Source organism: Phasianus colchicus, chromosome 5 (assembly GCF_987193195.1).
Source record: "Phasianus colchicus chromosome 5, bPhaCol1.hap1.1, whole genome shotgun sequence".
NCBI lineage: Eukaryota > Metazoa > Chordata > Aves > Galliformes > Phasianidae > Phasianus > Phasianus colchicus.
Window position 1 is genome coordinate 23,321,498 of NC_143440.1, and position 19,871 is coordinate 23,341,368.

At 44.0% G+C, this 19,871-nt stretch overlaps 2 protein-coding genes across 8 annotated transcripts in view; both read left to right on the forward strand.

The window, feature by feature from the left end:
* The window catches only part of PRDM11 (PR/SET domain 11), a 39,537-nt gene that overhangs the window by 9,657 nt on the left and 10,009 nt on the right, over window positions 1–19,871 (forward strand). For 3 of the 7 annotated variants that reach the window (XM_090140834.1, XM_031593379.2, XM_031593380.2), the window contains exons 2-5: window positions 5,037–5,155; window positions 5,711–5,814; window positions 6,436–6,698; window positions 7,658–7,725. In XM_090140834.1, coding sequence (XP_089996960.1) covers window positions 5,040–5,155; window positions 5,711–5,814; window positions 6,436–6,698; window positions 7,658–7,725 — 551 coding nt within the window. In that variant the 5' untranslated portion in view covers window positions 5,037–5,039. Of the gene's footprint in view, window positions 1–5,036; window positions 5,156–5,710; window positions 5,815–6,435; window positions 6,699–7,657; window positions 7,726–9,569; window positions 9,634–10,402; window positions 10,459–14,485; window positions 14,616–19,871 lie in introns of those variants that run through there. The other 4 variants (XM_090140835.1, XM_090140836.1, XM_090140837.1 and 1 more) reach the window with 4 other exon arrangements.
* On the forward strand, window positions 9,574–19,689 carry LOC116229138 (uncharacterized). Its single transcript, XM_031593384.2, has 4 exons — window positions 9,574–9,633; window positions 10,403–10,458; window positions 14,203–14,615; window positions 16,445–19,689. The coding sequence occupies exons 3-4, from the start codon at window positions 14,207–14,209 to the stop codon at window positions 17,029–17,031; spliced, it is 996 nt and encodes a 331-aa protein (XP_031449244.1). The 5' UTR covers window positions 9,574–9,633; window positions 10,403–10,458; window positions 14,203–14,206; the 3' UTR covers window positions 17,032–19,689.

Below are 19,871 nucleotides of genomic sequence, written 5' to 3' on the forward strand. Positions count from 1 at the left end.
CCAGAGTCACTCGTGCCCTGTAATTTGTACTGGTGAAGTTTGAATTTGTGACTGCCCCAGCTTGCATCCCACCATACAAGGTTGCTTTCAGCCCCGCTTTGCAGCCGTTAGGGAAGAGCCCAGTGCTCATCAGCTGGCCTAGCAGCAGGCAGGGAGCAGGCCACCAGTGTGTAACTACGTTAGGATATGCTGGGGCACTGCTCTGCCATGCCACAGGGCAGCTTGACCCATAGGAGCATCGTCCTTTGGCAGAGGGACGTTAAGCCAAGGCATGGTAGTGCGGGGTCAGGCTCCCTGTGGAGGGTCTTCCTCAGAACAGTTCGCTTCTCACTCAGTGGGGTCTCTTGAGGTGTTGGTTGTGCTGCGGGCTGTGTGGCCAGCTGATGCTTTGTTAAGTGGCCTGTAATGGTTGGCCAAGGACCTTGCTAAGTGTGTACATCTTGAGGAAAACAGTCTCCCCAGGTTGTTGGTAGCTGTTGGGGGCAGCTCAGAGCCCTGAATGCAGTGCTTCATTCCCCGCCTTCGCTCGTCAGTAGCTGAATGTTTTGGATTACTATTTCTGGTAATAATATGCAACTGGAGAAAAAGAGTACGAATTAAAGTCCATCTTAATGCATGGGCCTGCGCTTTAAAATACTATACAAGCTGTGCAAGATCTTAAAAGAAGAGGCAGTGACCTCTAGAAGGCCAGCAGTAAGAAATAGAAGGAATGAGCTGAGTAGTGAGGAGGGGATGGATTCCTATATGGCTATTTCACATGCAAGAATGTCCAAATCTGGGAAACGTGCCAGTAAAATGTAAAATTAAAGCTCTGTTTTGGAGCCTGATCCAGGCAGATAAGAGTCTGTGGCTGTTAACTAATAACTGAAAGAGGGGCATTCTTGAGGACAGGAATTCACAGGTTTGTTCATGCCAGAACCCATTTGGATCTTTTTTTTCTCTCATTTAACATCTCAGATATGCTGGTGTTTTCTGTTTCCTTTATTGCTGGGGAGATGATAATGCCACAGGAGATCTTTAGGTGTGTTGTGTAATAACGTTACAGGTTCTTGCCTACTTTGTAATGAGAATGGAAGAGACTGTGTGGCACTGTCTGTGCCTGTTGGGATTTGCAGCAGCCGTGTTGGTGTCCTGGGTCTCCCAAGGGATGTTGTGCCTCCAACCATGACTGCCTTTCTTGTCCAGAGGAGCTGATGTTGTGTGCAAAGAGTACCTGGATCTTCACAGCATCCCTCTGAGCTAGGGACTGACCTCCCTAACGTGCTGCTGGGAGATTGCAATAGGCTGTGTGCATGCTGGCATCAGGAGGACTGAGTGTCTTGGTGGCCGCAGAGATATGTGTGTCCTGGGAATGCCTTCAGCAGCTAACTAAAGCAGCCAGGCCTACTTATTCTTACATGCTGCTTCTCTGTTATCTGAAGTCTCCGGAGGATCTTCATCTTTAGGTATAAAAACTCAGAGAGCTAAAAAAGCTGCTCAAATAATGAAGTGGAGGAAGAATGTGAAATGTGTGGAGTGTGACTTAGAATCTTGAAGTTGTGGAAAATGGCAAGCATGAAGAAACAGTGGGCAGTAAAATTAAGAGAAATTAACAACAGCTTTATATGCATCCGAAACTAGAAGAGTCCTAAGTGCAGGGTCATCTACAGGCACCTGGATCTGGAGAAGTGGGGAATATTTCTTCCCTCGAGGGCTAGTATTATCATCCAATTAACTCAGCCAGTTACGGCAGCAGTGCAGTGCTCTCTGTTGTAACAGTAGCTTGGGAAATAACTAAACAACAGCTACTAAAGCAGAACATTTTTAAGTTAGCTGTTTTGGCTAGCTTGAATTAAGGGATGTTAAAATGCTGGCTGAGCAGTTCTCTGTGGGCCATAAATACTAAAAACATTTTAAAAAATATGTTCATAATGAGTTAGACTGAAAAAAAATGTTCTGTGCTAGCAGTGAAGTCATAAATAAGTAAGCTAATAACAAGTTTACTCTGGCCAAACTGGGATATTAGGTTACCTTCTATCTGATGTAGGCTTCCTGTTGTTAGGGTGAGGCACCTGTAAAACAATATAATAATGGTAGGGATTTGGTTTGGTTAAAGGGGACATCAATTGTAATGACCTATCTGTACAGATTTTTGGAAAATAGGTATTTTCAAACATAGTGTGATTTTTGGTGACATTGCTGTGGTTTTGCTCAATAAAGGTAAACGTGTTGGTATGCCTTAAGTCTTTAGTGCATGGAAATTGTACCACAGGTTGTTGGAATAAGCAGCTAGGATGATCCAACATGTTACACTGGGTGAGTGAAAACCTGACCAAATGAAAGGTTGCAGGGTGGCAACAGGAAGAGAACCATGTTTGTCTAGATGTATCTCTATCAGTGTCTGCTGGGATTCATTTTTTTGACTCAGTGGTAATCAACAGGTTTATCAGTGTCCTGGAAAAAAGCATAAAGTTAATTTTTATGATCTTTGTGGTCAACACAGAGTCTGGGAGAATCACAAATGATGAAAACAAACAAGCTAACAACAGGCTTGGGATCTTACATTTACTGGGTAAGAAAACAGCAGGCTAAGTGAACCTGTGTTCACTTAGGTACCCAGGAAAGTGGGTAGTAGGGGTGGTCGCCTGGCAGCTTTGCAGGATCAAGGACTCTTAGAGCAGTGAGGTGTTTTGCCAGATATAAAATTCCAGCTGAGGATGGTGGTCAGAAAGTAAATGTGGGATTTGGACACAAAAGTGTAAATCTTGAGCAGGGAGGGTGGTGTCTCAGTGAAAGGCACTGCTTCAGCCTGTGCAGGAACATGGCTGTCAGGAATGTAGCTGATAAGTTGGAGTGAGTTCAGGCAGGACCATGAGAATGAAGGGCTGGGAAGTATGCTGTACAGTGGAATGGGAACCTCCATTTATAAAACCAACACTAGATTTTTAAATTATTTTTTTTTCCCCCTGCTCATCTTGGAGGTATGCTGTAATTGAACCAGGAATTGACTCCAGGAAGTGCCCCAGCCTGTGCTGCACAGGAGGTCAGCCTGCATAGCCCTGGCATGCCTCTTGCTTCATAAAGCAGGAATCCCTCGAGGAAGAGGAAGCCATTGTCTGTTCACAGGGACATATGTCTGCAGCTCTTCCTACTGAAGAGCCTTGGGCTTTGTGGGCATTTAAGTTCCAGATGCCCTGTCCTCCAAGCTTTTATTCCGACAGTATGCTCTGCAGATTGTCTGCACCACGGCCAGCGTCTGCCTCTTCTGTGTCAGCACAGGCCCCACAGCTACCAGCTATGGGGTAGGATCCATTTCTTCTTGTTCTTTAAGCAGCACCCCACACACATACACACAGTTGCTGCTTTTTTCCTCCTGAGCTACTTTTCTGCAGATGTCTCAGGAAGGCTGTTGCTTCTCCTAGAGGAAAGCCAGTAGCCTCTGCCTGTAGCTCCAGTAGAGACAGGACCAAAAAGCTTTATTCTTGCTCTGGAGAATGCAGATGAGGGGCTCACTTTGCTGAAATGCTGAGGCATCCCCACTACTTTTCTTCTGACTGTGTATAGTAATTTGAAAAGAAAATGTAGCTTGTGTTGGACGTCACGTAACATGGACTCTTCTTGAAAGCGTGCATGTTTGCATCTATCTGCTTGCACTTACCTTGAGGCATTGCTTTCAGAGTGCTGTATGAATGTTAACTGGCGCTTCCTTGATACACATGCAATAAAAGTCTTTCAAACTGCAGGCTGGCATGTGAGAAGTTGAGCTGGAAAAATTAATCATTTATTCCCCTAGTACAAAGAAGGGCTGCAAAGGCTGGGAGTAGACTTGCTACTTCTTGTAAACAGCGTGCAAGTGCAGACCGATTTCCATGGTGCTCAGTCCTCCACAAGCGTGTGCAGCATATAAGAGAATTCCTGTCTTCAAGGATTTGTGACCCATAAACACAACTTTTAAAGGTATCCGAAGTGAAGTCATAATGGAGATCGGCTCTTCCACTGGCTTTCTTGAAAGGAGCTGGCAGCTCAGCTGCCGCAGCCTCTCCTTTGGGTGCTGTGCACGTGCAGCAAAAGGGGAAAAGGGGGGTCACAGGCACTTCTGGGGAGCAGCTGCAAAGCTGTTCAGTTTGGTATCAGGCCTCAGAACCACCAGTTTATGTGCTTTGGAGAAGATCTTAAGATGAATGAATGAATGAAGAGACAAGTAGCTCTCACTCAGCCTTATTCCTTGTCTCAAGATGTGATGCTCTGTTTTGTACTAGCCCTGCAAAAAAATCTTAGCTAAACTAATTCTGAATTATTATCATTTTCTGCATCAATATTTTCTCTTCAGCAGCACCCTGTAGCAAGAAGTGTGGGAGGTTAACAGTTTGAAGCTTTCTGCCTTACGTAATTAAGAGGTTCCTGGCTCTTGCAGAGAGCTAAGGGAAAAGCATTTTCACTACAGCAGCCTGTGTTCTACAAGGGTAATGGTGATCACTCAGCTTTATTCATTGCAAGGGATGGGAAGGCTGAGAACATGACCTGTGCCGTCACTTTGGGGTCCTGTGGTAGGCTTCCTGTCTGTCAGAGATGTCCAGAGCACACAGAAGGCTCCATCTTCAGATGTGATAACTTGCTCTGCTCTCAAAAGAGGACTGACATGTGTTAGATTTATAGACAGAGCCTGGTTCACACCGCCATTTGTATTCCTCCTCTTGGCAGTCTGGCTGCAGAGACTTGCTCTGAAATAATCATGCTCAGTATTTCAGTAACACAACCTATCCATAAGTCTTAAATTCCATGTGTAACATTTTCTATAGAGCATACTTTGCATTCCCTGTGCCTCAGGTTCCTCTGCGGTGTTTCACGTTCTTCACCTGACCTGCAAGTGAACTGCTGCTTCCTTCTCACGGCAGGAAGGAGTTCACACCTATGCGTGTGTGAAGATGCCTCGGCATTGTCCTCATGGCTGTTCTTATTGCTGTGGGGAGGCCTGTTGGTTGGATCCTCGTCTGAAGGGGGAAGGTTGTAATTTCCTGGCCACTCACTTTTCTCCTCCCTTCCTTCCTTTTTTTCAGAACATGAGTGAAAACTTGAAGGACTGCTTGAACCAGACCCAGGCTTCCTTAGGAGAGATGGTGACAATAAAAACAGAGGCCTGCTCTCCGCACCAGGACCAGGAGTATGGACAGCCTTGGTAGGCAGCTGAGTTTTAGTCAGATGCACTCTCCCCTCTTCTTCGTTCTTCCCCGTGGGATATACTTGAACCTCACAAAGTTGTTAAAACTCTCACTAGTGAGATCTTCCTTGAGGTGTATGGCAGGAGTGGTCACCCCCTCATGTGCTAGGCACATATCTGCTGCATGGTCTAGTTCATGTCCAGTCTTGTGGTGCTGGCTTGTGTGGAGAGCCATGCCTTGCCTTTGGCCAACATGTTCTGGGGCTTTAGTAGAGCAAAGCAGCCTTTCTGCTGGTGTGAATCTCTTCTGCATATTATCTAATGGGTGAGTTGTCCAGCTGCATGTTATGCATGAAGATGTTCTAGCTGAAGCCACAAACTTCTGTTGGCTTTAGCCATAAGGCATGTCAAGTACTGTCTTTTGGCAGCTTGGGTTACAATTTGAATCATTTCTCTGCTGCAGGTATGAGGACTGAGTTGTTCAGCCCCCATGGCCTCGTTTTCTCTGTTTCTCTGTTTGGTTTCCCGGGTTTTAGTAGGTTAAAGTTGTCTTTCTGTTGTTTTTCTCCCCAGCTCTGGAAGGCCCGATCCACAGTCCATGGATGTGGAGCCCAAGAAACTGAAAGGGAAACGGGATTTGATCATGACCAAGAGTTTCCAGCAAGTGGATTTCTGGTGTAAGTGTACTGTTAGTGAGAAAGCAGTAGTACCTCTGTTTGTATAGAGTTCAGGCTTCCCTAACTGGCAGCTTGTTGTCTTGGGGTAGGAAGCAGGAAAGGAAAAAGCCAGGAACAAATGTGCCCGCTCTCTGAAGAAGACACATTTGATTAGGAATGCCATCTCCTATCTCCAAAACAGGATAAAGGACATAGCATGAGGGTATTTCTCTTCAGGGACATTGGTTTTCCTTCCCCTCTGGTGTGTGATCAGCAAGTCTCCCTGCTCTGACTTTGCAGACAGTGAGTGGGTTTCACTGTACGTGGAGCCATCAGTGGTAAATCGGCATTCGCCATTGGTGCTTGCCTGAGGAGAGAGAGAGACGTTTTTTTGTTAGAGCACGCAGGTTTGGGTTGGACAGGTTTGAGCTGGGGCAGAGCAATTGCGGAGAGGCATGTGATGAAACAAGTGGCAAGTCTATGTGGTGACGGGGATTACAGCTCTCCCTGTCACTGAGGCCTTGGCTGAGCTGGGGATAGAATGGGAAGGTGAGGTGAGCTGACCTCAGCACCACGTGTTGTACGAGCCTGAGTGGGTGTCAGATCTACTCGACCTAACCCCTGCTCCCCTCCCTCCCACAGTCTGCGAGTCCTGCCAGGAGTACTTTGTGGATGAGTGCCCCAACCACGGCCCCCCTGTGTTCGTCTCTGACACGCCAGTGCCTGTTGGCATCCCTGACCGGGCAGCACTGACCATCCCGCCTGGCATAGAGGTGGTGAAAGAGCCCAGTGGGGAGAACGACGTGCGCTGCATGAATGAGGTGATCCCCAAAGGTCATATCTTCGGGCCGTACGAGGGGCAGATCTCTAGCCAGGACAAGTCTGCAGGATTCTTCTCGTGGCTGGTGAGTGAGCTGTCTCCCTATAGAAATGACTTTCCAGCCCAGAACTGGCGCTTAGTGGCTCATGCAGCCTGAGCTTAGCAATCTCTTCCTCCTTCCCTGAAGTTCTTATGCTGACCCATGTGAGTAATAGGCAAAGATCAACCTGCCGTAATGATTATTGACTTCAGCATACAGATAAGCAAAAGGAAGTCAGATGTCATGACACCAGCTATAGAAAGCAGAGCTTGCTTCTTTCCCTCTTGCCATGTTCTTCCATCCCCACTCAGTCTCAAAGCTTCATCCAGTACAACCTCCACTCTGATCATCACTTTGAGAAGAAGGACTGTATCTAGAGATTGCAGAGCACTCCCTCGAGCCTCCAGCATCCCTCCCATTCAGCTTGAGCAAGGCCCAAGGGGCCAGGAAAAAATAGATGCAGCTCTCCCAATCCGTCAGGAACTGATCTAAATGCACCAAATATTGTCTTTTTGATGATACTAGTACTACAGACTTCAGTTAGCCTGTGAGGTTGAGATATCACAGATATCTCTAGGGACAGAGACATCAACAAGTACTAATTATTGTTGGAAATAAGATGTGGGACTTGAATTCTAGGTGGGGAAAAAAATGAGAGCTTCTAGTATGAGATGCTGCTCACACTCTTCTGTCTGTAAAATAAATGCATATGTCAGCTCTGCCCTGTAGGAGAGGTTAATCTTTTGTATCTGGGAACTTACCATTTTGTCAGCTGCATCCATAGTGCCGTGTTACAGATATTTGTAATGGGAAGAAATCTCTTAGTTCAGAGTAGCTTCCATGCAAATATCCAGTGCAGCAGTCTACAGGACTGGGCAAGTTTAGATTCATGGCATTGTTTCATGATCTGAATTGAGGCTGGAAGCGAAGCAGATCTGAAATTTGAAGACTTTTCTCCTGTCAGAACCAGCCAGTTTACATGCTGCATCTATTCTGTTCTGCAGATAGTTGATAAGAACAACCGCTACAAATCCATCGATGGGACAGATGAAACCAAAGCAAACTGGATGAGGTGAGTCCAGTTCTCTTCTGTCTATCCTTCTGGGGCTTTGTGTTCCGGAAAGAGGCCATAAAATACTCCTTGTTTTGTGTGACAGAAAAACAAACTGGAACAACACAGACACTCCCACAGAGATTTTGCTTATGCTCGTTCAGCATTTGCTGTGTTGAGAACCCCTTCCGAGTCAGTTTCAATGACAGGAACTAAAACAAGGATGTGTATAGAGGATGGCTATTTTCTGGAATGAGGACAAATGATAAAGAAAAAGCGTGTTTATCCACCCTTACAAATGCTGGCAGATCTCATTCCTCTTTTTTTTTTTTTCTCCTTACTTTATGTTCAGATATTTGAAAAATGCTTTGCGTAATCCCCAAAGTAATTTATTCTGTTTGGGGTTTTTGTCCTCTCCTATTCGACAGACATTGAAAGAGGTGCTTTTTTTCCCGATCTGAGTTTCACTTGAAAAGTTGTCTGTGGTGACTGTCATTGGTAGTGTCAGCTCTGCTGCGTTATGAGAAACATGGAGTGAGCTGCTGCAGCTCCTAGTGCAGGAATCATGAGTGTGTGCTTGCGCTCCCTCTGCTGGCCCAGGGACTCGAGAAAGCAGGACCCAAATAACAGTATTGAACCAGGAGTGCAGCTGGCTTTGGTTTGTTGACTGAAGCGGTAAGAGAAGACATCTGAAAAACAACGCAGTGCTTCAAATATCTGCATATGTAGGTCACTTCTGCAGCCTCTTGAGTGCTCTGAAGTGTCCTTGTACATGTGGTGAGTCACCGGACTGGGACAACATTGCATACTGTGGCCTGTCCCACATTTGGACCAATCCTGCTTTCAGGCATTGAATTTTGGAGGCAGCTGTTGTCAAGAAGGCATTTTTTTACAAGATGAAGTTTGTGTGGGAGTTAACTGGTTCGTTGGCCCAGATGCCTGAGAATTTCAATTGTCAGTCATTACGGGCACAAAATACAGGTAGATACAAGACCAGTGTAGCTGATGAAAGCTGGTTGCACCAACTCTTGCTCCATTTAAGTTTGTACATTGATAGCAGCTGTTCTAACAGACATGCCTGCGAGGTTTAGCAAATCTAATTTTTATTTAAGTATTCCAGCCATTACAGCAGTTTACTACTGAATAAGAGAAACCCTTAGTCCTATGCTGAGACTGGAGTTGTCACTCCAAAAAGAAGCAGCTGTGTGGGGGACAGTTAGGCAAAGGGAAATGTATCTTGAATTGAAGAATGAACTTCAGAAATCTGTGAGATTTTTCTGCTTTGATTATATCACTTCTTTATGTGGTCTGGATGACAGTGAAACTGGGGGAAAACAGTCTTGGAAAGCAAAAATTGTATAATTAACTGTTATTTCTAGTATCACCAACATCAGTTTGATGTCTGGACTTATATGGGCACTGCTCGTGGTCGCAGCGCCAAAGAACAGAATGTTCTCATTAAAAAATGCATTTGCCATCATCACATCTGAGATGAGTGTGATCTGGGCCATTTTTTACAGCCTTGAAAAGCAAGGAGGTTGAAATTGTGAAAAGAGTAGGGGAGTTAAGGGAGTGTTTGCAGCTCTTCCAGGGAAGTATGTCTCGGAGGCCATGTGCTGGCTATACCAACCTTACTGATCTTACTGGTTTTACTCTTGAAAAATGTTTCTAATAGCAGTATTACTTGGAGTTTGACTGGCAGTACATGTGAAGATACCAGTCCTCAAAACTCATTGCTTTTGTACATTACCAGCTTTCAAATAGAGATGCCCTCCATATCCTGTGCAAAGACGTTACGTGTCAGAGATTACCCACAGAAATCGTACTTGCAGGACGCTGTAGACAGCGCTCTTTTTGTTTTTCAGATGATGCTCTTTGCCATCACTCACAGATGGAGTGCTTTGCAAAGCAGATCTACTCACCCTCTGGGTAGGTGGGTATGGCACGGGAAGGGGAGCTTGGTCTGACTCCTCTCTCTTCTTGTAGATCTGGCTATTGTTTTTGTTGTTTGACTGCCACACCTGAGTCCATTTTCATGTTCCCTCTGAGAACAATTTGTACATCACAGCACTTGCTGTTTTAAGTTTACCCAGGGCAGTGGAAGGAAGGAAGGAGTACAAAGCATAGCGGATGGCGTGGCAATGATTACATCCTCTTGCCCTTTCCCTCTTTAGTCAGTCAAGAGGCTCCTGATGCTGAGAGCATGTTCTCCTAACCTGGCCACTGGCACTAGAATAATTCTTTGTCTAGCATAAAGCATTGCTGTTTTTGTGTACAAAACTCCTTTGGCTTTGAACGGTAGGGATGTGTGTAAACCTCTTCCTCTGTCATTTTGTTTCTGGGGACTCAATGACCAAATACCACAAATCGTGGTGAACAGACAAAATTGTTGCTTTCTTGGACACAAACCACCAGCTGTTGCTCCTGGTTGCTTCTGAGGAAGTTCTGTTACTTGGTTTATGGATATATTACTTAAAAAAAAAAAAAATCTGACCAGAAACTGAAAGACACTAAGAAAGAAAATCCAGGAAACACTCCCGTGTATTTGTATCACTTTGCCCAGACTGAGGTGCAGGATAGGAAGCGTCTGCCGACTGGTAGTGCCTAAACAAATTGTGGGAGTGCTGTTCCTCGTGTGGAGTTTCCAGGCTGATTTTGGTATATATAGTCTCTCCATTCTTACATGTGACTATCTCAGTTCTCAGGTTTCTGGCACAGCTCAAATTCATCCTATCCCTCAGCCCCTGTGAAAAGGTTAGTGCAAAACTTCTTCATCTCTTTGTCCTTTGCCTTCCTCTCGGTCTCCTCCTTCCTCCAAACACAGTGACAAAAAGGCCATACACATTGTTTTGTGTATCTTCCTATATTCTCCTTATAATGGAGACATTTGCATGTTGATCTACATTGAATAATAGAACTTGAAAGGGACCTCTGGAGATTAGCCTGCTCAAAACAGAACTGACTTGGGTCAATAGATTCTTAAGTAATGAACTGCTCTCTTGATTTTACAAGACCTCTTCAAAAATAAATATTTTATATACATATGCATACTTATATATATTAGGATTGCTGGCTGTCTGTGTGTTCGGGAGGAACAAAAGCCACTAGCCTATACATGAGTTATTTTGTTGAGCTTCATATACTGGTCTCTGTTAATTTTCTCTACTTGATAGAAGGTTCTTAGGTGTTAGAGACAGAAAGCTAGGTAGTACCAATGGATCCTGAGGTGCTGCAGGATATAATCACTGTAAATTTCTTTTCCCAGGGCTCTGAAGAGATTACGTGCTTGCTTCTTAGAAGCAAAAAGAAGTAGAGCTATTTAATGTTTTTGTAGAGTGATCAAGTGCCCACTGTTGACGTAGTTTACAACTTCACTTTTGGTCTGTTAGTCGTACAGTCTTGCACTTTCAGATTGACCTGGGCTGAGGTGTAAATTCATAGCCCTACTGCTGGGCCTCCTCTGGAGCCTGGTAAAACTCAGCATCCCCATAGATGCCTGCAGCTAACAGTAACTGCTTCTGGTGATAACTTTCATGCTAGGGGAAGTGCATGAAGGAACAAAGATCACTGAGAGAAAGCAGTAAAACTGTCTGCATTTTGAGGAGGAGGAGGAGGTTAATATTCCCATTAGGAAGGTAACATTAATTGAATTCATGATTAAAAGTGGCCAGAATTTTGTGTGGCTAATTTTCTATTGCAGTACTTGGATAGTCTTAAATAGTTTTGACCAAAGTCCTGCTGGAGCAAATGGGAGGAAGCCCTGAAATCTGAATAGCTGAGTCTATCCCAGGTTGTGCTGAATGTGCTTGATATCTGGGAAGAGCAAAAAGGGATGAAAATTCCCCATTGGTGCAGCTCTTTGGTGGCAACAGCCATGGATTCAGCAGGGTAGAGAGAGCATGGATTTCCTAATCTCATTAGAAGGGTCTGACCAACTCCAGAGTGAATTGTGTTCTGCAGGCTCTTCTCTACCAAGGGACACTTTTCACTTGAGCAGTTTGTCACTGGGGGGTTGTTTCTACTGCATGAAGTGTTAATGGTTCTGTGGGTACTTGCAGAGAGTACAGGTGAAGCCTAGTTTTACTGTTTGTGGCATAAATCGCACACTAAAAATACCTTTGCTCGATATTTCATGTAGTCCTTTACCCTTCTTACAGTATTCAGCTGGAAGAACTCTTTTCTTTTAAAATTTTTGTCTTAAGATCAGTGTACCAAGTGGTTTGCTGGCTTGCTAATGGTTAATTACCATCTACACTAAATGCTTCTTCTGTCCCTAAATAGAAGAAGTTCCACCAAAATGAAGCTCTGTCCTGAGCTTGGGCAGCATTTCGTACTACTGTTTCAGCTTTAACTGAGGTTAACAGCTTCTGAGACTCACCCTAATGGAGGACACAGCAGTGAGACTCATTAAACTGAAGTGTACCAGCATGAAGGAGAAACAAGGATGATGGCTGACAGGAGCTGCTTTGCCTTTCTCTAGTTTTTCTCAGTCTGCACTCCAGAAGTCCGCCTTTCACTTCTGCTGAGCCATGGCAGTGCTGAAAGGCAGGAGGTTCCAGCAGGGCCATCACTAGTGTGGAATGAGTGGGAAAACTGCAGAGGCCTTTGGCTTGTACCAACTTTTCAGAAAGTATTTTGGGGTTGCTAAAGTCTCTCTGTGAGAGAGGACATCCAGCCAGGATTTTAGGATTAAGTGTAATTTCTTGGAAGTCCTGAGCTATCCTAGTGGGAATTTTTTTCCCCAAGATGACAGTGATACTAACGACAGCATCATTGCTTTCATTTAATTTGGGACCATAAAGAGAAAACATATGGGGAAGCTGATAGATATTCTCTCTCATGGTGACGCTTCAGAGCAGTGCTAAGGTTGTTAGGTGTTCAAACTATTAGATGTTTTATTTCTACCATGTTACCTTTTGGTATCTTTTTTAAATGTCAATTTTCTAGGTTTGTAGTAACAACTTTTGGGAGTTATTTATGTTAACACCGAAGTGTTCTACCTCAAATTTGTTGTGTTCTCAACTAGAAGTCCGTGCTGCCACAGATAGCCTTTTAAAACTCTTCCTTTTAAAATTCCAAGAATTGTATCAAGTTAACACTGAAAAAGTTGACCTCACTTAAAAAAAAAAAAAAAAAAAAAAAAGTTTTACTTCCTTTTAACTGTTTGAAGACATGTAAAAGCAGTCCTTTTAAAGCACATTTTGACCTCTTATTTCACTCTGCTGATATTCAGACAAAGGCAGACATTGGGATTTCTCCATGGCCCAGCTTGTCCATGGCTGCCTGATCTCTTCAGAGCTGCATTGCGTACTTATACACAGGTTTTCATTGCCCAAGCAGTGGTTTACTCCTCTGTCCATAATCCCATTTTGTTTATGTATAGAACATAGCATATTCACACAGTCTGTATTTTCCTTCCATAGGGAGTAGATCTGCTCTTCCCCCTTTTCTGTCCCCAATGAAAAGCAATATATAGGACTAAAACTTTGTGTTGGGGTTGTTGTTGTTTGGTTGGTTTTTAAGTTTCCTATGGCTGTGGCTGGAAAAACTAACAGTGCCCAACCCCCCCCTGGCCAAAAAAAAAAAATTGTTTTAAATTGCTCATTCTCAGATTGGCTGCTTTTTCTTCTCAATGCTCTTATGCTACACATTGTTCTCTTAAAGCACCAGAAGTTAGGCACAGGCCTGTCAGCAGCAATGACAGCAAAGCCTGGCCAAGAAAAGCAAGTGGGTGGCCTCATTCCTTTTGAGAACAATAGGAAATGGCAACCATTTCTGTTAAAACAAAAGCTTGCTCTGAAGCAGACAAATGTTGGAAGCTCAATACCCGCTGCTGAAGAAGAAACTTTTCCTTAGGAAGAACAAATGACAGTAATTGCCCATGGTTCTGCTTAAGATCTCTCTATCCTGGAAAAAAAAAAAAAATCCAATTTAGTGTAGCCTCTGCATAAGATTCTGTGAGTTTTAATAGATAGGGTGATGTAAGTTTGCCTTGCATGTTCTGCCAGGCAGAACAGTAAGGTATGTTTCAAACCTTTACATTTCCTCAGGAACCTGTTTTCAAGCAATGTCACCTTAGAAGCTAATTCATGAATTCAATTGAAAGTCTTCTTGCTTTTTTTTTCCCTGTACACAATCTGCAGCAACTTATAATGAGGCAGTACTGAAATCCTCATATGTATGCTTCAGCATCAGGCTAAGTGTAAGATTTTGTTTTAACTGTAAAGCTAGGAAGGCTCTTTCATACTGGTCTCGCTTGGTATTTGTTTTTTGTTGTTTGTTTTTTTTTTTAAGCTTGAAAGTTGCTTCTTAAAAACAAAGTAGCTACCTTTTTGTGGTACAATTGAGAGAAAACTGAGGTTGTTGCAGGTGGGGGGAGCTCAATCCCACCAAATTCCTCTGCCCAAGTGCAACACTGGTCAAGTTGTTGGATGGAGGGGGGTGCTTTGTGCTGATTTCCTTTTACCCAATTGTGCTTTGTGGGATGTTCAACTCAAGGAACATGGCTGAACGAAAGAGGAAGCCCAAGTTTTCCAAGGAAGAACTGGACATTCTGGTCACTGAGGTGACCCGAAATGAAGCCATGCTGTTTGGGAGGCAGACAGTGCGTCTGTCTCATGCTGACAGGGACAAGATCTGGGAAGACATAGCCAGACAGATCACATCAGTCAGCCAGGTCCCCAGATCTGTTAAAGACATTAAACACAGATGGGACGACATGAAGAGAAGGACCAAGGACAAACTGGCATTCATGCAGAGATCCCTTTCTAGCCCCAGCAGCAAGGGGCGGCCCTCAGCCATCGTCCTGACCGCCCATGAGAGAGCTATCGAGTCAACGCTGCATTCATCACACCATGTGCACAGCTTCCGGAGAGCAGATCTGGATGTGGTTGACAGCCTGTCAACAAGCTGTAAGTATCATTGCCTTAACACCTCTTTGTCTTATGCTTGCCTATCTCAGTTTGACACTGGAAGAGCACTGTGTGTTTTGTGAGGTGCTGGGTTGCCCGTCAGTCCAGGTCGTGCTGTAGTGTTTTGTTTCAAGGCAGTCTTGCCTTCTCTGGTGATTATGGGATGATGAGATGGATTGAAAGAAAGTTGAGATCATCTTCTTTATCTGATTATCTAGTCCTTTTCCGTTCTGTCTTCTAAGGGTAGATATTGGATTCCACTTTCTTAACAGGTCATAAGCCTGAACTAATCCTACAAGTCAGAGAACAGCAGTAGTTGAAGAGCAACTGCCTCCAGTCTGTGAAAGAATATTTGTGAAGAATTAGGATTTCTTCATCTTGCAAGTTCCACATTAGAATAGCAATGCTCTCAAGCTGTGAGCCTTTGCCTATCACTAGTGGATCACTGTATGGTAACTATCTTCCAGGAGGGCTCTTTGCTCCTGGGGTTAGCTCACTGATCCTCAACACTTGTGCTATGAAGCTAGGCCAGTAATGATTTCTTACTAGTGGTCTGAAGTCTCAGTGCAAGTGCTGTTGGAAAAAGGAGATGATAATGGCTCCCTTCTCGACTCTTCTTTTAAGAAACTACTGACCCTGCTTTCTAAGTTAATCTTCTTACACTACAACTCTTGGACACCTTCCAGTGCTGAACCACAAGCTGATTTTTGAGTCTTTTCCCAGTTGCATATATGTTTTCCTTGTCTGGAAGTGCAGCTTCTTGGTCTGAGCTTTTTGGGATACCCAAGAGAGAAGGAGGGCATAACTTGCTGGAAGTAAGGAAACTAATACTTTATGGATGGCAGTGTCCTACCTTATTAGATATTAACTTAATCTGACATAACAATGTTAGTAGGAATGCAAGGACAAAAGCTTATATCTGACGTAACAATGTTAATAGGAATGCAAGGACAAAAGTTTATATCTGATGTAACAATGTTAGTAGGAATGCAGGGAGAAAAATCTTTGAAGTAGTGACAAGTGGTACTTGTCTTGGTACTTTATGTTTATCTTGGAAGCTGGTTGCTGTGTTTCGGAGGTAAAATTAATTCACCTTCAGCAAGCAGGGTAGAGTGCAGTTGCAACAAGAGAAATGTAATCTTTTCTTATGCTTGGCATGGTTGCTCACGCGAAGTGGCAAATCGCTAGACATTTATCAGTCTAATAAGAAATTTCCAGTGATGTTTTGCTTTGGTTTTCGTTTTTCATCAAGCACTTTCCTGGTTGCTTCTATGCCTGTCTGTCTGGTTACCTTGTTTGGTGATGGCAAGCCATGCAGTTGCCTTGCAGTACAGAGTTTGTGAGCAGTGAGTTCTACGTCAGTGTCTTACTTGGTGATGAGGATGTAAGAAATAGTATGGGTACAGCGATTCTGCATATGGCACAGAATGTGTCAGGGATGTTTTGGAGCTGGACTAATGGCCAGGAGCCTTTGTCTCTCCAAAATACTGGAGTGTGTTCTAGCGAGTTGTGGTTTTGGGGAAAGTGAGTCATTGCTACTGTCTGAAATTGACTTAGTTCTAGTAATGAGTAACGTTATTTACAGGATACCATGGCAGCTTGGATTCCTTCTCTGTTGGCTGAGTTCGCCTGTTCTTCAGGCCTCTTGTAACTAGGCTTGTCAAACGGCTCTTAACATTGCAGTAAACGCATTCTATGTTACTCACCATGAGCTACAGGCTGTGGGGATGGGGGAAGACTTTTTTCATGTGCTTTGTGACATCTTGAAACAGAAGTCAGAGTTGTGAGGGATTTCACGTTAATGATTCCTGCTTCCTCTTCTGTTTAAGCTGACGAAGATGAGGAGACACCAGGAACTTCTCAGGAACGCCATTCTTCATCGCTGCAGAGGGCCAGTGTAGAAATCAGCCATGTCTCTGGGCCCTCCTTCCTCCACACCTCTTCCTCGTCGGAGCACTCAGAAGCTATCAACCAAAGGCAGGAACTGCACCATCCTTCACCACGCACCTCCTCGTCCTGCAAATCCCCACATCCCCGGACAAGGAGCCCGCCTCTCTCCAGCTTTGATCGCCAGCTTCTTCATTCCCACCTGCAACAAACAGACCTGTTCAGGCAGTTCTGCCAGGAGCTGGTGGCTATTCACAGGGACATGGCAGAAAGCATGCATGTCATTGGTCAGAAGATGACCGACCTCACCAGTCAGGTTGGCCAAATGTGCCAGACCCTTTCGGAAATCCGTGATGGGGTCCAGAGTTTTCATAGGACACAGAGCCCTAGTGTCACATGGGAGCCTCTTCTGCAAGCAGCTTGCTCAAAACCACCCCCTGAGCCCAGTGCAGAGTCTAACCAACTGCCTCCAAAACAGACAGCTCCTGCATGGACTACCAGATCACGAAAGAGAAAACACCATATTTAGTCTGCTTCATATAAAGTAAAGAAGGTTGCCCTATCCAGAGCTGCTGCATGCTCACATGGCCTCTCCATGTATACTAGAACTATATGGGGAAGGTTAACAGCCAGCCCCAGCCCATCTGTCCCTCTGCTAATGTCTAACAAAGCACTGTGAATTACAACAGCTGAATTGTATGGCTGTCCCTCTGCACTGACAAAGAGGAATCTCAGATCTTACAGAGTTTGGGATGTAGGGCATCTTCCTATTCATAGAAACTTAGAAGATTTATCTATTTTCCCTGTGCTTTATATGCTTTGTAAGCTAGGAGATGCAGTAGGAATCATTATCTTGATCTCTTTTTGTGCCTGCAAAGCATTATTTACTGAGACTATGTCCTAGAGAACTCCCTTTGCTATCAACTCACAGATTGACCCTACTACTGCCTTCCCATCATCTTCCTGCAAATTATCATATGCACAGTGCGGAGTCTTAACTAATAGATGCATCCTTTGCAGCTCTAAAGTTTTCTTGCTCATTATTTTTATCTTGTGCTCAGCAATAATGGGCAATTCAGGGCTTACTGTGACTGTTAGGTATAGGTTTGGGAAAAGGTATGTAAAAGTAGAGCATATGCAGAGGGTAAGGAAGCAAGCACAATGCTGCGAGATCTTTCTGCCGTCAGAATGACAGGAGATCCGAGCTCTGTGTGGCATTAGACTGCTGAGAAGGGCTGATCTGGTATGTGCCTGCATGCTGTAGTACCACATGCATTTAAGTAAAAGAGTTTAATCTTTTTCTCCTCCAGTCTATGTGAAATTTCCATCTGCCTTTCACAACTGAAGTTAAAATACAATTATTTCGTAGCGTGATGGTTCTTAAACACAATTATATCATATTATTTTCTTTTGTGTTGTAATCTTCAGTTTTGAACCACCTCTCCTTTTAAAAAATCTAAGAGACTGCATAGAAATAAGGGAAGAGACAGGGCTTCTGCCCTCAAGAACAGTTTGTTTGTGTCACTGTAACTCTGCTTCAGTACAGTTGATTCAGACTTGCTCAGTTTTACTTGGGATGGAATCTGTGCTGTGGTCTCCTATTGTGAAAAGTTTACATCTAAATTCCAAGCTATATAGTTTAAGGTCTTGAACATGTTGGCTTTGTACTGCTTCCTACCCCCGTACATATGCTAGAAAGAACTGTTGAAACATCTTAGTTGCTTTAGTGCTGCATGATGTTTCCATGTACAATCCCAATTCTAGAATTAGGCTTTAATAATGTCGCCTCAGGTGGAGATAATGTATTTGGCAGCTCTTTTTACAGCATGACTGTTCTCTGCTTGATTTGCACATCTACACCTACTGTGCTGCCCCATGTCTGAATATATCTGGGCCATTATCATGTCATTCCCCAGTGGGGGAGAAGAGTCAAGGTGGTACCTACATGCAATTAGCACACCACTCTGGGCTGTCCCACTGTGGGTACAGATGGGTTGCAGAAAACTGTTCAAGTCAGTGTGACTGCCCATCGTTGTTCCACGTGTGAGCTATAGGCTTGACCAAAAAGCTGTATACATTTCAACAGGGACTGAACATAGGCAGCACAGAATAGCAAAAGGATGTCATATGTGTTCTTGGAGAATCTTCTTCATCAGTCTGTTCGGCCTGTCCTTTGAAAGTATAGTGCACTAGCTTCTCTGATGACTGTGTGTCTCCTGTGTCAGACATTCCTGATGTGCTTTTCCTTTTTTTTTTTTTCTTTTTAGTTGTTTTGTAGTTCTAAATCAAGTAATTTATTTTTAATGGTGTGGTAAAAGGCCCTTGTTCAAGGAAGTAGAGCTCTAGCAAAGAAAAAACCCTCCTTTCTTCTCAAGAATGGCCCACTTTGGTTTCATACAGAGGAAGCTCCTTGTAGTGCTGGTGCCAGAGCAGGACACTTACCTTCCTGTGAGGACATCCTTTTACTTTCCTTGTACTGTTTGTATTCTGCAAACATGGTCTCTTGAAGGCAATGTTGGGGAAAATGCTAGAAGTGGATCTAATAATATGAATCACAGAGAACTGAAAAATGGTGATATGTTTTAAAGGCTTTCTGAATCATTACAATGCTGCTGCTATATATCAGAAATAATATTTTATATTTTTATATTTGGTCCCTTCTGATGTTCTCCCATGAATATACTTGATACGATTAGCTCCTTTGATGTTTTCTGAGGGGGGAGAAGTTCCTTCCGTGCAGGAACCCTCAGGTCAGGAGAGAAGGAGGCTCCCTGCAGTGCTGAGCACTTGGGAGAGTTAGAAGTGCTGTTGGCATCATCACTGCCATCAGTTTGCCTGTGCAAATGGCTTTAGAGAGAGAACTTGTTGTCTTGGCACAGGAACTATGGTTGTCAGTACAGCCCCCGGAGGGGGGATTGTAGATTGTTCTCCCCTAGTTTCCTCTATGGACTGTTACAAATAGGCCCAGATCTGGGGATTTCTTGCCTGCCTTATGTAGACCCCTCGGTGGAGTGGCTTTTCTGTACTGGCTTGCAAAGGATACTTACACTTGCACACAGCATGTTAACTGGCTGTTGAAGTAAGTGCTTATGTCAAAGCAAATCTTTCCTCATGTCTTGTCCATGCAAAAAAAATTCTCAAAGTATTTTTGTTAAGATTACAATAAACATATAACACTTTTAACACAGCTGCTGTTGAGTCGTTTGTTTCTCTCAGCAAATTTTGGTTTGAACACACATCAAATTACTCTGGATCGTACCCGTCACAGGTGATGGATTTCCTCAGGAGTGCTCAGCATCAGAGAACCAAGGTGGGCGTGGTGTGGTGGTACTCCTTAGGCCTTAGCGTTTCTGCAGCATCTCCTTCTGC

Excerpts from the sequence above, each read along its gene's own strand:
- LOC116229138 (XM_031593384.2), top strand. The coding sequence starts at position 14,207 with ATGGCTGAACGAAAGAGGAAGCCCAAGTTTTCCAAGGAAGAACTGGAC. Across the intron at positions 14,616-16,444 it reads TGACAGCCTGTCAACAAGCT|CTGACGAAGATGAGGAGACA; the intron begins GTAAGTATCATT and ends CTTCTGTTTAAG.